This window comes from Trichechus manatus, unplaced genomic scaffold (genome assembly GCF_000243295.1).
Source record: "Trichechus manatus latirostris isolate Lorelei unplaced genomic scaffold, TriManLat1.0 scaffold00157, whole genome shotgun sequence".
Classification (NCBI taxonomy): domain Eukaryota; kingdom Metazoa; phylum Chordata; class Mammalia; order Sirenia; family Trichechidae; genus Trichechus; species Trichechus manatus.
Genome location: NW_004444093.1, coordinates 2,997,583 through 3,017,381, shown reverse-complemented (window position 1 = coordinate 3,017,381; position 19,799 = coordinate 2,997,583). Strand labels below are relative to the sequence as shown.

Sequence of the window (19,799 nt, the reverse complement as noted above, 5' to 3'; positions counted from 1 at the left end):
CTCCGTGGATCCCCTGCAGAGGAGGGCTGCAGGCGGGAGCAGGCCTGCGCTAGACCCCAGGCCTCCTGGGTTGCAGTTTCCCTGCCTGCGTTTAGCAAAGCTGCTCCTCGCCCCCTCAAAAAATCAAACCCATTGCCATCGAGTTGATTTCGGCTCACAGTGACCCCTGTGTTACTGAGTAGAGGTGCTCCATAGCGTTTCCTTGGCTATGATCTTAACAGGAGCAGATTGCCAGACTTTTCACCTATGGTACCACTGGGTGAGTTTGAACCACCAACCTTTAGGTTAGTTGTCGAGTACAAACCGTTTGTCCCACTCAAGGACCTCTACCAGTTTCTGTCAAGTCGATTATGACTCATGGTGACTCCATGTGTGTTAGAGTAAAATGGTGCTTCATACGGTTTTCCGTGGCTGGTTTTTCAGAAGCAGCTCGCCAGGCCTCTCTTCCCAGGCACTCTTGGTTAGACTTGAACCTCCAGCCTTTCTGTTAGCAGCCAAGTGCGTTCACCCTTTGAACCACCCAGGATCTCCATTAGTACGGCCCCAGGAGGACTGAAACCCCAAACCATGGAATGTTGGCATGGGAGACCTCAAGAGAACATAAGGCCCATCCCCTCAGTCCTCAGATACTGAGAGGATGAGCGGGCTGCCCCGGGGCTCATGGCCAAGCGAGGGTCAGACCCGGACAGCACCCCCAGCCTCCAGATTGGGGTCCTCCCACCCTTCCCGATCCTGTTTCTACCCAGTGGCATTTGTCTGACATTTTTCTCTTTTGGGGCCTGAAAACACTTTGCCTTTTGGCAGCTCCAACACCCTGGAGTCCAGACTTGCCTTCCCCTCCAAACAAGGGTTCTAGGTAGAAAGAGAGACAGAAACTAGAAGTACGTAGTGAGTCAGCTCACTCTTTCTTGGACACAGCCCTCGACCGCCAGACCTGGGCTTTATTCTGGCAGGTCTGTGCCACTTTATAATTTATCATGGGAGGCAGTCATGTGGGCCTGGCACCGACATCTCTCGAAGTGACTATGTGAGGTGAATGTGTGTGCCACACCGGTATCCAGAGCTATGGGGTGCCCTCTGCCCATTCCCCATAGCCACTGCAACAGTCAACCCATCCCTTCTTTAGCACGCTGAATTAGCAGACTGCTCAGCCCCTGACAGCTGAGGTGTTGGTATGAAATTCCAAGTGACCATGACAAATGAGAAATGTAATCCTTTAAGAGCAGGCTTCAGTTCAGTGGGGCCAAGTTCAAGTTCACCTGGATGGCTTTCTATAGAGGAGGGAGGAAACAGTGGTGGGGGTGCCCCCTGGGGGTAATATGGTCCCCTAGCCTGTGTTCATGTGGGAATCTGGCCCAATGCTGGAATGTGCTGGAATGTGCTGGAATTCATGGCGTTGGAGAGACATGGAACCGGAAGCCAGCCTCCGTGAAGAATGTGGTGCTTGTATTAGGGATGGCATCCACTTTGGTTCTGCACATTTCAAAAGACACCCAGAGAAACTGGAGGAGTCTCAAAGAGAGCAAAACGAAGCTAAAGGAAAGGAACCACAGGCAGCATAGAGGTGCTGGGGGTGGCGGGGCGAGTGCTGGGTGTGGGGGTTCCTGATGAATGTCTTTAAGTACAGAGAGGGGAGACTCCATGGGTGGTTGTCTTAGTCATCTAGTGCTGCTACAACGGAAATACCGCAAGTGGAGAAATTTATTTCTTCACAGTAAAGTAGGCTGTAAGTCCAAATTCAGGGCATCAGCTCCAAGGGAAGGCTTTCTGTCTCTGTTGGCCTTCTCATCAGTGTTCCTCCGGACCAGGAGCTTCTGCGCACCGGGACCCCGGGTCCAAAGGACACGCTCTGCTCCTGGCACTGCTTTCTTGGTGGTGTGAGGTCCCCCAATTCTGCTTGCTTCCCTCTCCTTTTATCTCTTGTAAGGTGAAAGGTAGTGCAGGCCACACCCTAGGGAAACTCCCTTTACATTGGATCAGAGATGTGACCTGGGTAAGGGTGGTGTTACAATCCCACCCTAATCCTCTTTGACGTAAAATTACAATCACAAAATGGAGGCCAACCACACAATTCTGGGAATCGTGGCCCAGCCAAATTGATACACACATTTTTTGGGGGACATAATTCAAACCATGGTGGTCCAGACAGTTAATATGCTCAGCTGCTTACCAGAAGGTTGGAAGTTCTAGTCCACCTAGAAATACCTCAGTCTACTTCTGAAAAATCAGCTGTTGAAAACCTGATGGAGTACAGTTCTACTCTGATACACATGGGAGCACCATGAATTGGGCTCAACTCCACAGCAACCAGTTACTGGTTATAGTGCGGGGGGAGTAGTGGTTCTTATCTACTCTGGGGACCAATCCCAAGAAATGCTGAGACCGTGTCCCACTGACCAGAGTCGCCCAAGTATGTAGCTCTACAGACGATGTATCAGTTTTCTGTGGCTGCTGTAACAAAGTATCCCCAACTCAGTGTCTTAAAACAACTGTCTTTCAGTTCTGGAGGCCAAAAGTCCAAAATCAAGGTATCAGCAGGGCCATGCCCCCTCTAAAGGCTCTAGGGGAGGATGCTTCCCTGCGTCTTCCAGTTTCTGGTATTGCTAGCAGTCCTTGGCTTGTAGACACAGTACAGTCCCTGCCACACTCTTCACATGGTCTTCTCCCCTGTGTGTCTGTGTGTCCAAACTCCCTTCCAGTCATATTGAAATTAAGGCCCACTCTAATTCATTATGACCTCATCTTAACTTGACTACATCTGCAAAGACCGTATTTCCAAATAATGTCATATTCACAGATACAAGGAGGGTGTCGCGGGCATTGTTAAGACTTCAACATATCTTTTTAGGTGACACTAATCAATCCAGTAGGGGGGCAGTGGTGGTTCAGTGATATAATTCTCTCCTTCCTTTGGGAGACCTAGGAAGAAAGACCTGGCAATCTACTTCTAAAAGTCAGCCAATAAAAATCCTGTGGATCACAATGGTCCAATCCCATTGTGCATAGGGTTGCCGTGAGTCAGGGCCGACTTGGCGACAGCTAACAACATTCAAGCCAGTGCAGGTGATAACAAGAGTTTCACGAAAAGGTCTTCTGGAGTCAAATGAGTTTGGGGAATGTGGGACTAAACAACATTCCGACGTTTCCTGGGATAGGACTCGGGCACGTGGGGTGCGGGCTGTGTTCCCGCTCACATGACACAGCACCTGTGTGCAGGGTCTGTGTAGTGCACAGCCCCCACACCCTTTGGGCCCCGCTGAGTCAGACACCATGAAGAATAATCACTGTTCAGAGTGTTCTGCACCAAGGAGAGGAGAGGGATCAGTGCATTAGAGGTCGGCCCCAGTGAATTTGAAAAGCACTGCCTTGTAGTCTTGACAGTCTCCTGCAGCTCAGGGCCACCTCATCAATCTCAGAGCCCTGTGTCTCTGTGGGTTTTATGCTTCTGTTCAGAAGCCCACGTGCTAGGATCAATCACAGTGGCTTTCCAGAAATGATTGCACACACTTGGGGTCCTTTATCCTCGGTTTTCTTTGTACTTCGGACCAAATCTGTGATGCCTTTTACTCAGTTGTGTTGGAAAATTACCCATCAAAAAGCTCTGCTCTCGTCCTGGGAATTTTGGTGCCCAATTTTTCAGCAAGTTCGTTTGCAAGGTGGGGAGGGTGGAGGTAGAACCCAATGTTGTCTCGGGTGCAGGCCTTGCCTGGCTGCCTCCACAGGTGAGTGCTCTTATGAGCCAGCAGTCTCTGCATCTGTGTAAGCAGGTAAGAGATTTTGGAGGGGGCTGCTGTTTGCTTCTCCCTGGTGGCACAGATAATTTGTGCTTAAAACTTGCAAAAGGTTGGTGCTTTGAACCCTCCCGGTGGTGCTGCAGTAGAAAGGCCTGGTGAAATCCTACTCTGCAATACATGGGATCTCCAGGAGTTGGGATCGACTCAATGGCAATGGGTTGGGTTTCCTGTTTGCCTGCATTTGCAGGATTCTGTGTTAGTGGGTCTCATCTAGGGGCAGTTTTGCTCCCACGGGACACTTGGCAATGCCTGGAGATTGTTTGGGTTGTCACAGCTGGTTGGAGAGGGAGAGGTGGGTCAAGGCCAGGGATACTGCTAAACATCCTACAGTGTACAGGACAGCCTCCACAGCCAAGAATTCCAGCCTAAAATGTGAGCAGGGCCAAAGTGGTGAACCCTACTTTGCAAGAACCTCAGCTTGCCCGGGGATCGCCCCACTCGTCCTGCTTTTTCCTCTGTTGCCCAGAATGCAGTGCTGAGGTTTGCCACATCTGGGGTTCTTTGCAGTAAATGGTGAGGTTTGTGCTAAGGGTTCCTGAGCTTTCTACCACATCAAAGCTGCTTCTGTCATACCAAGTGCAAAATGTGCTTTTTCTTTCTGCAGAACCTGAGAGCCAGAAGCAACAAGGACTCCAAGGATCAGACAACCAAGAACTCTCTGGAAAGTGAGTTCCCCATTCTGAGGACTCTGTGTGCCCTGGTGGAGGGAGCAGAAGGGGCATCCAGCTGGGCCACCCCCTGGGGACGGTGAGAGAGCAGCTCTGGGCATGGCGGGGGCAGGAGGGCACAGCCAGGACCTGTCTGCCACCAGCAGAAGTGACCAGGGAGAATGGTAGGAGTTGACGAGTGCCCATGACCAGGCACTGTGCTGGGCTTTTAAAATGTTATTGTGTCATCCCCAACAGCCCTGAAGGAGGGTGTTACTTTCCCTTCTTTCAGATGACAGAATGGGTTTAGAACCTGAAGTAACCACATAGACCCCAGGTTGTGGGTGGCCAGCCGGACAGGGGTTGAGTCCAGAGTTGCCAGGCTCCTGGGCCCATGTGTTAATCTCCTCACCTTGGCTTCCAGATGATAAATCATCTCATACTTTGAGTGGTTAGGATAGCGTGAATGATGATGCTCACTCCCAGAGGATAACAGACGTGGTTCCGATCCCAGCTTTACTATGTGCCAAGCCTCAGTTTCCCCATCTTTGAAATGGACATAGCAACCATGCCCTCTCTAGCTGTGAGGGAGGTGCTAGAATGTCTTGGGACACAGCTGTGTCTGTGCCTATGATGGGCTGTGCTCACCAGGATCGAGCTGGCCAGGCTCTCACTGCACTAGGAGGCTGCTCTGGCCAAGGATGGAGTTTGGGCGTCGGTGAGCAGGTTCCAGAGACCGTCAGCATCTGAGTTGGCTCCTGCCATTCTCAGAATCAGGCCACCCACATGTCCAGGGGTCAAATTTGACAGCAGCAGCTGGCCCGTTCCCAGGGGATCCTCTGGACTACAGATCCAGTCTCCTGCACGGGTTGGGGCCCTCGCCAGCCCATCCCAAGCCCTGGCAAGCTCCACATCCCGAGTTGGGAAGAGTGTAGTGCTGAGTCCTGTTAGCCATTGTCACAGAGTCAGCCACACAGGCTCAGATTCTGCCCAACAGCCCCGGACACTGCATTAAAGACGTGCCCCTCCCCCCAGCCTTCCGACACCCTAGCTTGCCCTTGTCACTGAGCGGAGGGCATGTGGCATGGCTGCAGGTCAGGGCTGCACTGCCTCTGCTCACAACTGCATTTCTCCGCAGCCCTGCTCTACAAGCCGGTGGACCGGGTGACGCGCAGCACGCTCGTCCTGCACGTGAGTCACAGCACCTGAGGGCACAGTGCTGCCCCATGGTCTCTTTCAGCCCGGGGCTGACACTGATGCTTGTCTTCTCTGCCCACCTGTCCGACCTGCTCCCAGCCCTGCACACCTTTATGGAGAATGCAGAAGTGAGAGGCCTCTGCCATCCATGAACTCATGGCTTGAGGCGGGCTGGGGGGCATAGATAGGCTCTCCAGTGTCCCCAGGTATCCCTGCAGGGTGGGCGCAGGCACAGAAGAGCACAACAGGGGGTATCCTGGTCCATGTGGATGGTGGGGATGCATCACAGTGGTCACAGCACGTGAGTCTCCAAGATGGACAGGGTGGGGGGCAGACAGCCAGTGTGACCAGGGAGCCAGTACCTCCCTGCTTGAGGAGAGGAGTAGGGAGGTAGAATCCTCTCCTCCTTTCATGCAGGAGACCCAGGTTTTATTCCTGGCCAATGTACCTCATATGTAGCCACCACACATCTGTCAATGGAGGCTTGTGTGTTGTTATGATGCTGAATGGGTTCAGTGGAGCTTTCAGACTCAGACAGACTAGGAAGAAAGGCCTGGCAATCTACTTCTGAAAATAAGCCAGTGAATACCCTGTGGATCACAAGTTTGATCCTGTTGCACATGGGTCACCATGAGTCGGGGCAGGCCCCACAGCAGCCGACAACAGCAGCAGCAGACCCTTATTTTTGATGGGAGCCCCTCCTGAGCTTATAACAGCGTGGGTGTGTTGGTGCACCATTAGGACCTCATCTAAAGCCCAGGTTCCCTGTCAGCAGTGGCACTGCCATGTGGGGAGCCAGCGATTTGGGATCCTGCCCATGTGTGTCTGCAGTTGCAGCTAACTGTCGATCGGTGCTGCTCTCTCTGACCCAAGTTCTTACGCTCTGGGGTAGGATCTGCTGAAGCACACACCACTCAGCCACCCTGACCACCCGCTGCTGCAGGATGCCCTCCGGATCTCACAGAACTTCCTGTCTAGCATCAACGAGGAGATCACACCCCGCCGGCAGTCCATGACTGTCAAGAAGGGCGAGGTGAGCTGGGGCTGGGGCAGCGTGTGTGCCAAGCCTGCTGGGGGGACCCCAGTGCCCTTGGTCTGAGACCTGGAGGCCCTCTCTGGTTCTCAGGAGACTGTCCTTGAGTGATGCAAATGGCTAATGAGCTTGCCTGCTCACCAAAAATTTGGAGGTTCGAGTCCACCCAGAGGCACCTCGGAAGAAAGGCCTAGTGATCTACTTCCAAAAAATCAGCCATTGGAAACTCCATGGAATGCGCTTCTACTCTGACACACACGAGGGCACAAGGAGTTGGAGTTGATGCCACAGCAACTGCTTTTGTGTTGGTCCTGTGACCGTTCAGTGTAACACTTTGGCGTCCTTGGCCTTTTGTGTGAGGCATTAGGGTGACATTACAGTGGCGAGCCCACTAGTCCATGCCCTTTAGACAGCAACGGTCACTGCAGCCCACTCACTGCCTGTCTTCCATCATGGCAGGTCATGTCCAGGGCTCTCCTCTCCCTCATACCCTCCCCAGGTTTGGGGGCTCCAGCTGAAGAGGCTGGTGAGAAGGAGCATAACATCTTGTCCTCCTGCAAGCCACCTAATTCCTCCTGTATGCTATTCCATTAAACCAGTTGCCATTGAGTTGACTCCAACTCACGGCAACCTTGTGTGTCAGGGTAGAACTGTGCTCCATAGGAGTTTCAGTGGCTGATTTTTCAGAAGTAGATTGCCAAGCCTGTTTTCTGAGGCACCTCTGGGTGGGCTCGAACCTCCAACCTTTTGATTAGCAGCTTGGCATTTTCCCTATTTGTGCCACCCAGGGACGTACTGTCCATTAGTAAACAGTTAGCTCCAACTCTCTTGCCTCAGGAGGGGCAAAGGGCTTTAAAGGGAGAAGAAAGGGCAGAGTTTGCTGCTAGTGTCGTGAGGTGAGAATGGTTGGGGGGCCTAGCCCAGGGACGTGGTTGGCATGGATGTGGTTATCCTCCTCTTTCCCCTCTTCCCTCCCTGGTGGACAGCCCCACCCTGTCACACTTGGCCACTTCTCATGTCCTCAGGGCACTAATAGTTCAGAAGGCACAGGGGTGGGGCCGGGACTCAGTTGAGCTGGCATCCTGTGCTGTCGGGGCTCCTGGGGCAGCCCACCTCGTCTGACCCTCACCAGGCAGGCGTAGCCATGTGGCTGGCAGGTGACACCCAGTGGGCACGGGCAGCATGCATGCCAAGACCAGAGGTCAGGGGAGACCATGGGCAGTGTGTGGTGGGGGAGCTGCCTTCGGTCTCCGGGTCTCGTGCAGGGGTGAGGCCACCTGGTGGGCGGGACACGGGGTGGCAGTGCCTATGAGAGCTACATCCTCCTCTGCCCTCTGGTTCATGTTGTGAGCAGGTGCCAGGTGCTCTGCACCCAGTACCATGACCCAGGCCCTGTCCTCAGGATAGATGGGGGCTGGCTACCTAGCACGTGGTGTTTCTTCCCTCCTGTCTGGGTGCTGAGCTGGAAGCTCTCACAAGCCCATAACGTAATTGGGCTTGGCCACAAGTCAGGGGCTTGGTCCGGTCTCTCCTGGTGGGCTTAGCCCAGGGAGGCCGAGGGACCAGAGAAGAGGGAGCTGCCCCTGCCACTCCTCATTCCAAGCTCGTGTCCAATCTTAGCCTTGCCCAGACTTGTCTGGCACCCTGGAGCACGCTGCTTCTCCTCTCAGGACCTTTTGCAGGGGAGGGGAGCCTGGAGCTGAGGACCCCCACCTACCTACTTGGGTGCCTGGCCCTCCAAGGGGCACAGTTCATAGAAAGCACCCTGCCAACCATCAGTCGACTGCAGTTCTGTCCTTGGTGCTGGTTCCCTGGCTATCCCTAAGCCTTGGAATCGCACCCATGGAGGGCAGCATTGAGCAGGGCAGGTACTCCACACCTGCTTGTCAGTCACATGGCTAGAATGAGTGTTCCGATGTTGTTTGCTGGAGCAGCAGCCAGTCCTGGCCCTCTCAGAGCCCGATGCCACACAGCGCTGACCCGGTGTCACCACCTCAGCTCAGGGACGTTGAGGGACAGCACTGCTTCATGCCAGTTCCCACTGTTCCCCCACACCCCGGGGCCCCTGCTGTTTCCCTTTGCCCACTACTCTGATGAGGCTCACACCCTGAGAAGCAAATGCAGCTGTTCTTTCTTCTGTTGGCCTTTTTAGGGAGCTGCATCTGCTCCCAGTGTCACTGAGGGCCATTAGGGTCCCTGAGGGATGTGCCTTCTTGCCATTCAGATCACTGGATGTTGCGTCTCAGGGAGCAGAGGGCAGTTGGATGCTGCCTGGGGATGAGTAGCCAGGCTCGTTTCCTTCATCTGCTCTCCCAGCCTCCTTTCACGATGACCACACTGGGGCCTTGGTGTGACTGAGCAGGGAGTGATAGGGCCCGGATTGCCAGTCCAGGTTCCAGCCTCCATTGGGAGGCTGGCATTTCAGGCAGGCAGGGACCCTTAACTGCACCCTTGCCAGCATCTGACCCTCAAGGGCTCGGTGATATTTGCAGAATGAAGGATCACTTGGGCGCCTTGACTGCAGCATGGGAAGAGGGTTACCGACCTCGCAAGGCCTTGCGTCTGACGGTGCACACGTGCTCTGTCAGGGCTCTTCTCCAGTGAACCCTGCTTGCTGCACCAACTGTGCAGACCAGTCCAGGGAGACTAAGGTCACCACCTCTAACACCAGATCGTGCAGTGGATAACAAAGCCCACTGCACATGCCAACTTTATCCTGTGGAAATCCTGCTTTCCCTTCCCTGTTCAGTTTAGACCCCAGCTGCCCACGCAGCCCTTCTCTTTCTCATTCCCAGCAACCAGGGCTGGGTGAGTGGGTACCAGTCGCAAGCTTGGGAGCCCACATAATTCCCTCCACTTCAGACTAGCTGGCCTCAAATGTGGGGTTTTCCTCTACCCCGTCAGGGTACCAGCTGCAAGCCTGGGAGTCCACATGACTCCCTCTACTTCAGCATGGCCAGCTCCTCTGTTCACTGGAGCAACTCACTGAGCTCGCAGGAGACACTGTTCCTTCAATTACAGATTTGCTATAACAAAAAGGATACAAATGAAGAGACGCGCAGGGTGAGGTCCAGAAGAGATCTTGCCGTGGTGCTTCCATGCCCCTCCCGAGAGCAGGTATTCACTCTTGCCAACCCAGAACCTCCCTGTGCCTCTGTGTCTTCTAAGGCCTTTTCCGGCCTCCCCATGTGGCCATGATCAATGACATTAGCCTCCTGAGGCTTAGTCAGTTTCAGGCCCGAGGTGGTCCCTCTTTGTTGGATTAGCCCCCACTCATTGGCCTCAGGTGTTGGAACAGCTTGACAGGCCAAATGGCTTTCTGCAGGTGATTCCACACCTTGAAGCACGCTAAGAAGATGCCTTTGTGCTGGCTGACCAAGGGTGACAGGCAGCTGCCCACACTTGCACCCGTCACCAGAGCCATGCCAGGGCAGACATTGCTAATCACTTGGGCACTCACATCCCCCTGCCCTGGCCATGCCAGGGCAGACATTGCTGATCACCCGGGCACTTGTGCTTCTGGTGGGCTGAGTGGAGCCTCCGCACCTTCCCCAGCCCACCTGGTCTGCATTGCCAGAGGCAGTGGGCAGAACGCCAGATGGGCAAGCCTCACACCCGGCTTTCCATCCTCCTGCACTGCTCCCCAGCTGTACTGACTTGGGCTGCCCCTTTCTCCCCTGAGTGTCCATGCTGTATAACCAAGGGCAGTATTCATGTCCTGCACCCCCTCCACTGGGTTGTTGCAAAGTGAAAATGTGCAACAACGTGGAAGAGTTTCTCTGTCTGTGAAGGCGAGGGGGTGGTCAGGTGGGCACCTGCTCAGCCCAGAGGTGTTGGCATTGAGGTGGTAGAACGCGCTCTGTACACCACTGGCTAGGGTGGAATCTACAGGGTCCTCCAGTCCCCTGGGGAGCAAAAGCTGCAGGCTGCTTCCTTTTAGAATTTTGGCTGTAGAGATCCATGTCCTTTCCTCCTGTGCCTGTCTCTAAATTTGGTATGCGACATTGAACATCGAGTTTCCAAAGAGACGCAGGAGCTGTGCTTCTGTGTTCTCATGGTGACTCTGGGAGGTCAGAATGTCTCCCATTTTACAGGTAAGGGAGCTGAGGCTCAGAGAGGTGACGTGACTTGCCCAAGGCCACGCAGCCACTAAATAGCTCAGCCAGGGTGTGAGCCCAGTGTCCTCTGGCCCCTCTGTGCACCCCCAGGTGTGTCGTGCTCTGAGTCCTCCTTGTGGACCGACAGGACCGTCCACTACTTTCCTCGTCCTCATGTGAGGGGCTCCCTGGAGACTGGTGGAGCCGAGAGGAGGAAGACATGCCCCTCTTGGCTCTGTACATCCCCAAGGCTCGGTCTTGGGTTGAGCCTCATTCCCCTGTGCCTCCTGCTCCGTTTCTAGCTCCCCTGGCAGGTATTTGAGGAGGGGAATGGTATGTGGTCGGCCTGGGCCTTCTGGGAGGCGGCCTATCTGTGGCAGTTAAGCCTGGACTAGTCAGAGCACCGGGAAGCTGTTAGGCAGCAGCACGTCCACCTTGGCTCTCTCATCTCACCGTCCCCTCCGATCGGAATCCATAGCCCTGGGCTATGCTCTTTGAGGCACACTGGCTCTGGGAGGTGCGCCTGGTGACTGGTCACGAATCTCTCGATGCAGCATCCTGGCCTGGCACACCTGGGGCAGAAGCAGCAGGCGCTGCCCAGGAGGACTCCCTCCTCTGCCTCCTGGAGCCTGTCAGTTCCCACTGTGCATCTTGGGATCCTGCAGGCATGTTTTCCTGAACTGGTTAGCTTAATGAACTGTACAGTTAAAAAATAGAGTCCCTGCTGCTGAGTAACTTCCCCCATGGCTGCCTGTCTGCTCCGAGCCTGTACCACGTGTGTGCCTGGCCCTGAGATCTGCAAGCCACCCAGCGTACCCAGCTACCACCCTATCCCAGCCCCCACGGGAGGGAGTCAGCTCAGAGTCGAGTGTGGGGCGCCCTCTGCTGGTGATGGCAAGAAGCTCAGCCCTTTGCATGGAGCTAGGATGTGGGTCTCCCCTGTGTGGCTGCCCCTCCAGAAGGGTCCTTTGGTTCCCGCCTCCTGGGCTAGAAGACCCTCTGCTGTGTCCCTGCCTAGGGGCCATCTGACCTTTCCCTAAGGGCCTCAATGACTGGGACCCCTCTCAGACCTGTTCCCCGATAGCAGTCACCTCCGTGCACACATCCCTCACTTCAAGCCTGGCGCCCAGCAGGGGCTCAGGAAGGCTTGTTCAACAGAGGAGTGCCTGTAGAGCCCCATCTCTCAGTGGGGCAGCGGGATGGAGGGAACACTGGAGAGTCAGTCTGGGGGTTGGATCTGCAGGAATTAATCTCCTCCCTGGAAGAGGGCGTCTCCAGAAGATTGGCTTGTGCCTGCTGAGACTGGAAGGGTCCCCAGCACCAAACCGGGCTAGCCTATCCTCTGACCTGCGTCCCTTTCTTCCCCCTGTGCCGACAGCACCGGCAGCTGCTGAAGGACAGCTTCATGGTGGAGCTGGTGGAGGGGGCCCGCAAGCTACGCCACGTCTTCCTCTTCACTGACCTGCTGCTCTGTGCCAAGCTCAAGAAGCAGGGTGGAGGGTGAGTGACAAGGCAGTGCTCCACCAAGTGCTCCAGGTCCCCTTGGGGAGAAGGTCTCTTTGGGGGCACCAGGTCGATTTTGTATATGGAGGGCTTGAGCCTTGGAGAGGCCAGGACTGGGTGGCAGGATCCTCTTACTAAGCTACTATGCAGTAAGGAGCAGTGTGAATCCAGTCCCCAAGATGTGGATTGGATTGCTCCAGTTCTCCCATTCCTACTTCTCCATCCTCGTCACCAGCTGCCTTGCAGCACTGTCTCTGACCCTAGCCACCCGGAGCTGGGTCAGAGCTCCCAAGTTAAAAGGACACCATCTTTTAGACTACCACATTGGCAGATGCCAGCTGCAAGTTTAGGGGGTCTAAATGATATCCCAACCTTCTGCCCTGCTGGCCTCAGATTCAGGGCTGGTTTCCCACTACCCCTTCAGGATGCCAACCGTAAGCTCAGGGGTCCCCACCACATCCTCACTTCCTGACCTTCTGGCTCCCACTGCCTCTTTGGGTTCAGTAATTCACTGGAACGACTCACAGAACTCACAGAGAGTATACTATACTTGGAACTACAGAGTTACTGTAACCAAAAAGGATACAAAAGAAGAAACGTATAGAGTGAGGTCTGGGAGGGTTCCCAGCACAAGGCTTCTTTGGCCCAAGGGATGCATTACCCTCCCAAGAGCAGGTATCCTTGCCAACCAGGAAGCTCTCTGAGCCTTAAGGTTCAGGGCCTTTATTGGCCTCCCCATGTGGCTATGATAGATGACATCAGCCTCCTGAGGCTAAGTCAGCATCAGGCCCCAGGTGGTCCCTCTTCGTCACCTCCCACTCATTGGCATTAGGAGTGGTCCGGCTCTCAGGAACCAACCAAATGCCAAGTTGCTTTCTGTACCTCAAAGCAATGTTCTGTTTCTACCTGGATACCAGTCTCAAGGTCAGAGGAGTTACTGCCCATCCAAAGATGCTCTGGGTCAGGGTAGGTGCCCAGACCATTGACCCTTTCCCCTTTGTGCAGTGAAGGGGAAACCTCACTATGACCTTACGTACCAGGGGACCGTTGTGCCGTAACCCAGCTGGGAAGAGTAAGTGGCAGGCAGGGGCCACAGGGTCCAGTACAGGCTGGTGGGTGGGTGGGATGTAGCTGCCTTGGCAGATATCTGTAGACATTTACACACTTTGTCTCCCCCAAGTCTGATGACAGCTCCTAAACTATTCTTAGCTGAGGCCTGCAGCCCCTGGAATGACTTCCCCTGGTGGCAGGGCTGGGTCACGTTGGGAACAGAGCGCCAGGCCCTCATCTGTCAAGTGAGGGGTGAGGCTGAGTAGATCTATAGCCTCGCCAACTCTGGGGTCGGCCTTCACCAGGCAGCCTCAGTGTGGTTGTCCTCAGAGGAGCTGAGAGCTGACATCCGTCCATATAGGGCAAGGTGGGCTCAGAGTTTGTCACATGCTTCAGGGCCCTGGGACATGTGCCGAGGTCCTGAGGGTGACTGAGGCCTGGGGTTGCCAGTGTCTGCTGGTGGCCTTATCCTAGCCTGTTGCATTGAGCACATGCAGGGTTTTAGGGCTGGGTAAACTGTGTATAAAGTTCCTGGGTGGTGCAAACGATTTGTGCTTGGCTACTAAACTAACGGTTGGTGGTTTGAACCCACCTAGTGATACTGCAGAAGAAAGACCTGGCAATCTGCTCCCGTAAAGATTACAGCCAAGAAAACCCTATGGAGTAGTTCTACTCTGTAACACACGGGGTCGCCATGGGTTGGAATCAGCTTGATGGCAATGGGTTTGGGTTTTTTTTGTTGTTGTTGTTTTTTCTTAAACAGTGCGTAGCCAGTAACTTCAGGTTTCCAAGATCCTAGAAGCAGAGGTGTTAGCACAGAAAGATGGCCCTCATAACCACGCTCTTCTTCTCCCACCCAGCAAAACCCAGCATTATGACTGCAAGTGGTACATTCCGCTCACGGACCTGAGCTTCCAGACAGTGGATGAGTCGGAAGCAACACCCAACCTCCCCCTGGTGCCGGACGAGGAGCTGGACGCCATGAAGATAAAGATCTCCCAGATCAAGAACGACATCCAGAGGGAGAAGGTACAAGGGTCAGGAGAGGAGTAGGGGCCAGGCTTTGTGGCCGGCGTGGGCAGCAGCCCCTCCACGGCCAGTGAGTGCCCTCCTGGGCACCTGGCTTCACACCTGGTCAACACCTACTGGGTTCTGAGAGCTAGGGCAGCTCTGGGTGTACTGGGGATCTGGTCGCAGCCACAGCTGGCATGGGTGAGGAAGGGAAGGACAGCCAGACCCCAAAGGGCTAGGAACAGTCCAGGAGCACCCGAGACATCCCCTTACGACTTCCTTGATTGGGACACGACCCACCAGGGGAGACCTCAGTGGGTCTCCAGAGAGATTTAAGAAACTGTAGAAATGGTGAGGAGCCCTGGTGGCGCAGTGTTTAAAGTGCTTGGCTGCTAACCAGAAGGTCGGAATTCAAACCCACCAGCCAATTCCCTAAAGATTTACAGCCTTGGAAGCCCTCTGGGGCAGTTCTACTCTGTCCCATAGGGCCGCTATGAGTTGGAATTGACTCGACGGCAACGGGTTTTGTTTTGTTTTGCTTTAGAATTGGTGGGGATTAGCCTGGGCAAGAAGAGGTGCTATGTGGTGGGCACAGATGAGGTGGGTCCCCAGAAGCTTGCGCCTCAATCAGGGACACCTGGCTGAGGTGGGCGCAGCAGGCAGGTGTCTCCCCAGCCACCCTCACCTGCCCAGCATGTCTGGGAAACTGCAGGGGCCCGGCACAGCCAGACGAGGGGCCCGGGAGCCCAGAGTGAACATGAAGTTCTGTTCGTGCTGGCAGATCTGTGACCACCTGTTGTAGGGTGTCCTGAACCAGAGGTGTAGCCCATACTGCATGTCAGGAGCCATCGTCCGTGGCTCAGGGCCTGCTTCCTGCCACCACTGCGTTCATCCACATTGTACCCTTGGCCCTGGTGTTAGGGATGGGCCCACCTGGTGACGGGCAACATGGTCCTCCTCCCAGGATGCGGGACAGGGAGGATCTTCCTGTCCAGGTGCTGGTGACGAGACGAGTACCCAGCCCTCCACTAGGCCCTTGCAGATGCCTGAGGGCTAATGTTGAGATATGCTTGGATCAGAGAGGCAGTTGGGGAGCTCTGGGTCACAGCAGCCCCCTGGACATTGTCTGAGTTCAGAAAAATTGAATGGAGGGAGGTTTGTAAATGTCTTCTCTGACAGTGTGAGCAGACTTATTCCTTCAGGAAAAGTTTTACTGAGAATGCTCAGCAGCTTGTGCCAGGCCTTGAACCCACGTAAAGGCTGTTGCTGTCCTCCATAGAGCAGCCAGCAGTAGTTAGCCGAGGCCCTGTGCTGTGATGGGAGTTGTTGGGTGGTGCAAACAATTAGCACTCTTGGCTACTAACCAGAAGGTTGGCGGTTCAAGTCCACACAGAGGCACCTCAGAGGAAAGGCCTGGAGATCTACTTCTGAAAAATCAGCCATTGGAAACCCCATGGAGCACCTTCTACTCTGACACACATGGGATCACCATGAGCCGGGGTTGACTCAATGGCAGTGGGTTTTGTTTTTTTGCTGTGTTGCGTGGACAGACAGCATTCCTACGCTCTTCGGGCTGAGCGTCTAGGGGAGGGGGAGACTGAGTATGAACAGGCAGCATTGCGCCCTGAATGGAAATCCAACCTGAGTGCCCTCCCTCCCTCTCTCCCTCAGAGAGCAAACAAGGGCAGCAAGGCCATTGAGAGGCTGAAGAAGAAGCTGTCCGAACAGGAGTCACTGCTGCTGCTCATGTCTCCCAACATGGCCTTCAGGGTGCACAACCGCAATGGCAAGGTGAGTGGCCACCCTGCCGGCCCTTCTTGCCAGGCGCATAGCCTGGCCCTGGCTCCTGTCCATCTAGGACTCAGCTGCCCTGGGGCCGAGACCTGCCCTGTGGGTTGTGTGGTGGCCATGGTCCCAGCTCACGACCTGCCTGTGGAACAGCAGTCCTTTTTCTCTTGAGGTCATTCCCACCCTGAGAGGCTTCTCCGGTGCAACACATGCATATGTGTATATGTACACATCCATACATATGTACACTCACGTATGCATACACTTACACATATACATGCATGCAACCACAGACATACATAGACATTCATACACATACATACATACACTCACATATGCAAAACACACACACATATACTCACAAACATACATACTTGTACATACACTCACACATACACACACTTATACATACTCACACCCATACCATGCACACACGCATGTCCCTTTGTCTTGCGCTTCAGTCTGTAGCTCCCAGAGCATCTGAATAGGGAGGAGCCTAGCAGGTTTGTCACCCAGCCCTCAATACAGGGTGCTCTGCATGGACCCTGGGACTTATGGTTCATGAGCCCCTCTCCCCCAAGTTTGGCTTTCAGTGTAATCTCTGGCCTGGACTCTCCCTCCATGGCCATTGTAGTGCCTGTCAGCATGCAGAACATGGCCAGGAGAGGGGCTGGTGAACTTTGCAAGAGCCTTGTCTGGGGTCATAGCAGGTGGTCAGGCAGCCCTGCCCACACCTCTGCTGGTCCTCCCTAGAACCCGCCTCTGGGGACATAATCTTCCCCCTCCCCCAGCATCATGCCCTGACTCAGGCAGGGGGGACTGGTGCAGGGACGTCCTGCTGCAAGTGCAGAGCTGCAGAGAGCGCTGGAAGTGAGCAGGCCTGCTGGGAGCACACCTCGCCACCAGGCACCCACCGGCACCAAGTGTGTCTGTGTATGTGTGTGTCTGTATGTGCGTCTCTGTGTTTTTATGTGTGTCTGTGTGTTTGTGTGTCTGTCTATACATATGTATATGTGAGCTTATGTGTGTATCTGTATGTGTGTGTGTGTATCTGTATGTGTATGTGTATCTGTCTGTGTGTGTACGTATCTGTGTCTGTATGTGTTTGTGTGTGTGTATGTGTGTATATGCATGTCTGTGTATGTATCTGTGTGTGTGTTTATGTATGTCTATATACATGTATCTGTGTATTTGTATGTATGTGTATGCCTTTGTGTACATGTGTCTTATTTGTGTGTGTACCTTTGTGTGTGTATGTGTGTATATGTATGTTTGTGTGTGTATGTGTGTGTATACGTGTGTTTACATATATGTGTATATATGTGTGTGTCTCTATGTATACATGTATATGTGTGTACCTGTGTGTGTGTGCCTGTGTTGTGTATGTCTGTGTATATGTGTGTGCCTGTGTGTGTATCTTTGTGTGTATGTATGTGCGTATATGCGTGTTTATGTGTCTGTGTACATGTGTATATGTGTATAATGTGTGTCCATATGCATGTATATGTGTGTTTTTGTGCGTCTCTGTGTATACATATGTATGTGTGTGTTTGTGTGTGCGTACATGTGTGTCTGTGTGTATGTCTGTGTGTGCCTATGTATATGCCTGTATGTGTGTGCCTGTGTGTGTATGTATGTGTGTGCCTGTGTTGTGTTCTGTGTGTGTATATTTTTTTGTATGTGTGTGCCTGTGTGTCTGTGTATGTCTATGTGTATGTGTGTACCTGTGTGTGTGCAGGAGCACACACCAGGGGCGTGCACATGGTCAGTGACAAGGACGCGCTTGTTCCTGCAGCCAGGCAGAGGTAACGAGTCTGCTGTCCTCTTGCTCCCCCCACCACCCCCCCAGAGCTACACATTCCTCATCTCATCTGACTACGAGCGTGCCGAGTGGAGGGAGAACATCCGGGAGCAGCAGAAGAAATGTGAGCGCCAGCAGAGAGACCTGCCCTTGGAATGTCCTCAGCACCTGGGCTCTACAGCTGGGCATTTTTTTATGAGGGAGTGGGCAGTGGCTCCCTTCTGTTCAAGTGGAATCTAATGTGGAGCCCTAACTTCGAGAACAAGCCAGACAGGAACTGTCCTGACAGCTCCCCCGACCGTGGGCTGCCCCCCACCCCCAACCCCAGGCCTGCACAAACTCCCCTTCTGTCCTGGGCCTCCCCTCCACTGTATACTCCCCTCATCACCCTTTGGACCTCTCCTGTGACCCCCCCTCAGGACTTCCCTGTGTGTCCCCTGCCTGAGTCCTGGGCCTACCCCACCCACAACTCACCTCTTTCCACTGACTCTGTACCCCACTATCTTCCCAGGACAGGATGCTTACTCCCCCCTGGACAGGCCCTGCTCTCTATTGCAAGTTCTCTCTTCCTGGGCTCAGAGTCACCTCCCTGGTCCTGTGAAGCTGCTCAGCCTGGGTCCACAGGGGGTGTCTGGGATGTGGGAGCAGACCTTTCCCAGATCTGTGGGCAGCATCTGAGGGTGCTAAGCCTGCTCAGCCCTGGTCCATGGGGTGGTGTCCAAGCATATAGAGCCTGCCCAGCCCCGGTTCGTGGGGCAGCGTCCAAGGGTATGGAGCCTGCCCAGCCCTAGTCCGTGGGGCAGCGTCTGGGGCATGGGGGCAGACCCTACTTGGGTTCTCAGGGCAGCAGCTGCTTCTGGCCCTGCACATCCATGCTGAGATGGAGACCACGTGAACTCTGTCCCACCATTCATCTCACTGGGCAGCCAGGCTGAACACGGTGTACCAGGTGGCCTGGTCCCCCACAACAGCAGCCATCTCGGCCTATCGAAGTGCATTTTTGGTTTGCAGGCCATGCACAAACACGGGGCCAAGCATTTCACATGTCTCACGTGGCCCTAGGCCTGAGCTAAGCCATGTCCTCCTGCCCAGCACCTGGGCAACTGGCGTTTGACCCAAGCACAGGACTTCCTCCCTGACAGTCTGGTGGCGAGTGCCTGAGGCCCTGCCAATGCTGTGTCACAGGGTTTTCTGTCATAGTGTGGGTACCCAAATGCCATTTCCAGTGTGGTGGCACCTGTTCTGTGCTCATTACTGTGCCCAGAAATAATTCCTTCCCTGATGGAGAGATGAGGCTACGTTAGCAGAGCAGGTGCAGGGCCATGCTGGTATCTGGGACACCTCCCAGGAGGATGCTCCAGGCCGCCCTCTCCTGGAATTGCCTCTGTGGCCAGGCATAGGTGACATGCAGGTTCATCATGCTGGCTCCCTGTTCTCCTGGGCTCAGGCTGGGCTCCCCTGGGCTCCGCCATGCTGTGCAGGGTGCTGAAGGTTGAGGGAGGGGAGGGTCACTGTGAGCACTGCAGCGCAGTGTTGATGGACCAGTCAATACATTTCTCTCTGTCCCCACCCTCAGGCTTCAAAAGTTTCTCTCTGACCTCAGTGGAGCTGCAGATGCTGACCAACTCTTGTGTCAAACTTCAGACCGTCCACAACATTCCACTGACCATCAACAAGGAAGGTGCGCTGTCCTCCTGCAGGCGGGTGAGCGGGCGGCGGTGGTCAGTGGGCCCAGGGACAGCACTCTTTCTAGTGCTGTCAGAACTGTTTTTACACCCAGTGGGCATCTCAGAAGGAGTGTGGGTATGCGCTGCTGCCTGCTGTCCTCTCCAGGAGTGTAGGCGAGGGGCTGGGAGGGTTCTCCCTGGGCAGCGATTG

At 54.5% G+C, this 19,799-nt stretch overlaps 1 protein-coding gene across 1 annotated transcript in view; it reads left to right on the top strand.

The window, feature by feature from the left end:
* Window positions 1–19,799, top strand: part of BCR (BCR activator of RhoGEF and GTPase) — an 80,203-nt gene that overhangs the window by 25,932 nt on the left and 34,472 nt on the right. The window contains exons 5-12 of the mRNA XM_012558330.2: window positions 4,399–4,459; window positions 5,580–5,632; window positions 6,531–6,671; window positions 12,147–12,268; window positions 14,182–14,350; window positions 16,004–16,123; window positions 17,970–18,045; window positions 19,498–19,602. Of these exons, the coding sequence (XP_012413784.1) occupies window positions 4,399–4,459; window positions 5,580–5,632; window positions 6,531–6,671; window positions 12,147–12,268; window positions 14,182–14,350; window positions 16,004–16,123; window positions 17,970–18,045; window positions 19,498–19,602 (847 nt within the window). The remainder of the gene's footprint in view (window positions 1–4,398; window positions 4,460–5,579; window positions 5,633–6,530; window positions 6,672–12,146; window positions 12,269–14,181; window positions 14,351–16,003; window positions 16,124–17,969; window positions 18,046–19,497; window positions 19,603–19,799) is intronic.